The sequence below is a fragment of the Acanthisitta chloris genome, unplaced genomic scaffold (assembly GCF_000695815.1).
Source record: "Acanthisitta chloris isolate BGI_N310 unplaced genomic scaffold, ASM69581v1 scaffold19850, whole genome shotgun sequence".
Lineage (NCBI taxonomy): Eukaryota > Metazoa > Chordata > Aves > Passeriformes > Acanthisittidae > Acanthisitta > Acanthisitta chloris.
In genome coordinates, this window is record NW_008651424.1 from 354 (window position 1) to 5,100 (window position 4,747).

At 52.3% G+C, this 4,747-nt stretch overlaps 1 protein-coding gene across 1 annotated transcript in view; it reads right to left on the reverse strand.

Annotated features, from left to right (window-relative positions):
* The window catches only part of PTPRU (protein tyrosine phosphatase, receptor type, U), a gene marked incomplete at both ends in the record, with an annotated part of 29,673 nt that overhangs the window by 245 nt on the left and 24,681 nt on the right, over positions 1 to 4,747 (reverse strand). Inside the window, 3 exons of the mRNA XM_009073273.1 lie at positions 1,313 to 1,389; positions 2,382 to 2,454; positions 3,627 to 3,817. Of these exons, the coding sequence (XP_009071521.1) occupies positions 1,313 to 1,389; positions 2,382 to 2,454; positions 3,627 to 3,817 (341 nt within the window). The remainder of the gene's footprint in view (positions 1 to 1,312; positions 1,390 to 2,381; positions 2,455 to 3,626; positions 3,818 to 4,747) is intronic.

Genomic DNA, 4,747 nt, shown 5'->3' on the forward strand with positions numbered 1-4,747 from the left:
TGTATCCCAGGGAAGGCTCATGTAACACCCAACCTTCATCCCTGGTCTGCACCAAAATCCTTAGCAGCACCCTGAGGGTATCCCAGGGTCCACCAGTTCCTGCTGCCACATCCTGCAGCAGCCACATGGTGCTGAGCAACAGCCCTGCTCCCCTCCTTCATCCCAGCTCCTTACTGGGACCATTCCCAACTCTTAATAGGGATGTGCCAGGCCAAACAACATGCCCCAGTGAGGCCACTGCCAACGAGACCACCTTGGCCATAGGTCCAGCAGAGTTAAATCACATCACATGTGACAGTGGCATCTCCATCCACCATGGGTCCTTTCATGGGGGATTTCTGTGGGTTGAATTCAACCCTTCCTCCAAGCACTCAGTCCCTGTTCTCCATCACCCCAAGGAGGACGTGCCACAGAGACCTCACTTTCCCCTTCCCTGGACCATACCCAGGTTTATCCACACATTTTCCCAGCCTGCCTCTCCCTAATGCTATTTAACACCACACTGCCCAGGGCAAGGCCTGGGAGGAGATGGGAGCAGAGAGATGGGAGGAAAGGGGGAACTGTCTACTTACTTCTCGGTTAATCCGAATCTTAACGATCCCGTTGGGACACAGGTTTGAGAGAAAAAGATCAGAGACAGAGACATTAGTGAGGTCCAGATCAGAGAGAGGTTAGAGCACCCACCTCGGAGCGGGTCATGGAGAGACAGGGGAGAAAGGACACATGGGGACAGGGGACAGGCCTAGGGATGCTGCTCAGGCACTGGGAACCCATCACGGTGCCATCAGGTCACCACTGACAGACAACAGCCTCTTGGCACAAGGGAAGAGTGGGATTTGCTGCTGCTTCCAGGAGATGCTGAAGCCCTGTGTCTGATGGAGCCTTACTGCACCTCCCCTGGTCTTGGCATCACTGGAGGTAACAGGGGACATTGATCTCAAAGGACACACACACCAGAGGATTGAGGGGTAACCCCACTGTGAGTCCTGGGTGGTCCTTTGGTCCCCCTCAACCTCTGTATCCCTCACCCAAGGAGAAGGGAAATCCACAGCCACAAGAGCAGGTGAGGATGGAAGAGAGGATGGAAAAGGGGAGGAGACAGGCAATGAGGAAGGAGGGATAGAGCAGAGAAGGGAGAGAGGCAACAAGCAGAAACTGCTTGATGAAAATAGACAAATCAGGCAAGTCATGCCTCAGGGACACACAGATCAGCCCATCCCAGGCTGTCCAAACTCCTCCAAATGCTGCTAGACAGACCCTGACAGTCCATGGGGTCCAGACCCCCCTGGAGACAGGCACCATCCCCACTTACGTCGATGTAGTTGGCATTGATGTAGTCTGAATTGGGGTCACCCAGCAGTGGGTGCAGCTTCACGCGGTGACGGTCATCTGGGGAGCAAGGGGGGAGAAGGAACCATCAGTGCCCAGGGGTGGTCACCTGCCAGGTCCCAGGGCCCTGGGCACCATGTGTAATCACCCTGGACAATGCAGATGGGTGGTGAGTATTCAGGAGCACCAAATACAAGCTAGTGGAGGTTCTTCCAAGGATAGTGGTTTAGACCAGCAGGGACACAGAGAAACACCTTCCAGCACAGTATCTCACTGAACTCTGCCCAGTCCTGCAGAAAAGAGGGCACCCACCCTTCAGCACCACTTGTCATCCACCACAACAGGGCACTGGGACAGCCAGATCCCAGACAGGTGAGGAAAAGCTCTGCCCAGGCTCTGGTGTTCACCAGGACAATGCTGGAGTGGAAGGGATGAAGCTAAGGACAAAGCTTGTGGGAGATGGAGAGCACCAGAGCTCCTGGGGCACAAAGCATGGTGTCTCCATCCCTGCAGGAACATCACTGGAGATGTGAGAGGGAGCAAAGTGGCTGTGCCACAAGGATTGGAGGGAGCTGGTGAGAAGCATCCTCATTCTGGAGGGGTCAAACCCTTCCCCAATCTTCTGTCCCAAAAACTCATCTTTTAACCCCCTTGTCCACATCATCCTGCATATCCACACCGAAGCTCCCTAGGGTAGGGCTGCAGTTTCTCCTAAGTCCAGACAGGAAAATACACTTCAGGTTATGCGTGACCTTCCAGCACCACCCAGAATATCACAGTGCTGTTATCATCACTCCAAGATATCCCATCCTCAGGAGTTATCCAGCCCTAGTCCAGTCCTCCTCTTTGCTCCAGTCTGATGCCTGACAGGAGCTCTCAGGCTGGGACCCTGCCCTGACTAAGGACCCATCTGCTGCCCTTGACCAACCGAACCCCACCAGTTTATTCCTTGCTATGGATCACACACCTTCCAAAAAAAAAAAGCTCCCAAAGCCCTTTGGAAGGTTTTTGAAGCTGTTTGGGGTGTCTAAGCCTTCGCTAAAGGCACTCACATGTCGACACATGATCCTGTCTCCCTTTGGTCTTGTCTTTCTTCTTCGAAGCATCCCAGCCTTCAAAGAAACTCTGGAAGGAAAGGATGGACATCCTGAGCCAAGGGAAGGACTGTGGGGTCCCTCCCAGCCCCACAAGCTCCCTGGGAAGCAGGGCAGACAGGGTGGTCCCTCCACCCCCAACACCTGACTCCTGCAGCCCCAGCTCCATCTCCATAGCACACTCTGCCAGCTACACACTCCTGTTGTATCCACAAAATGCTCCATTTCCCAGCAAATTATAGACAGCCTGTTGTTTTTTTTTTCCAGGGTTGGCTGTGGGTTTTTTTTCCTAAACCTTCCCAGCCCCTTTCTCTCCCCAACACAGAATAGGTTTGTGTGTAATAACAGTAACATTCATAGATTGGCATAAGAGGAGGAAAGTGGAAGGAAATTACATGTTTTCTCCCCTCCCATAATATCTGAGTGCTTTCAAATGACTAGTTCCAAGAACATACAGCAGCTTTTCAAGGAGCACTAATGATTATCACAAGCCCTGGTTTGTCCAATACATGAAAGGGGGGAAAAAGCTCCTGTTCTTCAAACAGCTAAGCATTAAACAGCAGTTTCACTTGGAAATTTCAATCACTAGACCTGTGGGACACCAAGGAGTCAGGAAAACACCTCTGCTGGGTGTGCTGAGGCAGAGGCACGTGAAATAGTGTGTTCTGTTACAAGTGCTCTGGCCTGACCAGGTGGGATGGGCATGATGTAGCCTTGAGGGGGAAATCCCTCCCCTGGGATCACTCTCTCTCTGCATCCTCTCCCCAGGGTCTTCACAGTCTTGGGAGCTACCAGATTGTAGAGGATTTTCTTATCTTTAGGCTATGGCCATGCTTATTACAGATGGATTGGAGAGCAGAACATGATATTGTGGTGCCCAGAAGGAGGAAGAAGGAGGAGGGAGGAGAAAGGGAGTGAAAGGAAAGAGCATCCCCAGCCCTTGCAGAAGGCAGGATGACGCACTGCAGACAGGGCTGGCAGGGCTGCTTTGGCTCATCTCAAGGATCTGTTCAAGCTGCTGATTAAACCCATAGCTGCCAGGAGCAGTGATTTGACCCAGACCCAGGTACACCCCACATGGTGATAATGCTAGCCCAGAGATCTGCAAGCTCCAGGTCTGGAGCCATCTTCTCCTTGTACACTTGTGCCACCTTGTTCATCCTACCTCCCACCTCTCCAGACACCTGCACAAGATGCACTCACCTCATACTCCTGCTTGAAGCCATAGCCTTCTGCTGTCTTCATCTGGTTGATGTGCTGGAGGAGATCTGCCACACGCACGGCAGGATGGAGCTGCCCAGTGTGGTATGGGGAGCCCTTGCGGCCGCACTGGCGCCGGGGGGAGCCCCCCAACAGGCTGCTGGACTCATTGACCACACTGCTGCGCTGGTCACCTGCAGAGGGGAAGGGAGAAACAGGGTCTGTCAGGGCAGCAAAACCACAGACTGTGTCCCCATCACCTCCTCGCACCCATGGAGGGATGAGGGAAATAACCTCAGGAGATGTGGGTGGTGCAGCTTCTCTTGAGGGACCACAAGAGGTCCAGCTCCCCACTCTGTCATAGAATCATCAAGGTTGAGAGAGACCTTTAAGGTCATCAAGTCCAACCATCCACCCTGCACTCCCACTGTAACTCCTAAACCCTATCACTCAGTGCCAGATCCAGATGCCTCTTGAACACCTCCAGGGATGGTGATTCCACCACCTCCCTGGGCAACCTATTCCTAAACCTGAAATCTTCCTTCACTACAAAGCCAAAACTGTTCATTACAGCCTTTAGGGACCACAGCAGGTCATCTTAGAAATCAGTGGGCAAGACCTTAGGGGTTTAATAAACTTACTTGCCATCGACTGGAGCAATTACCTCCCATGCAGACAAGTAAAAGCTCCATGCCCAAATATTCACACAAAGTCCTGACTTGAAAAATCTCCTTGCCAAAGTCTCCAGCTCAGCTTAATAGTTAATTTTCCTCACTGCTAGATACCAGCACTGTATTCCTCACGCTGCCATGAATGGAGCTCACTGCTGTTTAATGGGGGAGTTGATGCAGTATTTACCTGCTTTATGCCTTTGGTTGTGTAATTACCAGCAAAGCCAGACTAAGACTTCACCTGCATTTGTCAGGGTAGGTCCCACATCAGATCACAAAATCTGGGTTTGCACAAAACCTGATGCTCTGCGTTGCTGCCAGAAGATGGGCAGGCAGAGACCCACAAAAGGTTTGGGTTGGAAGGGACCTTAAATATCATCTTGTTCCAATCCTCTGCCATGGGCAGGGACACCTTCCACCAGCCCAGGGTGCTCCAAGCCCCATCCCATGTGG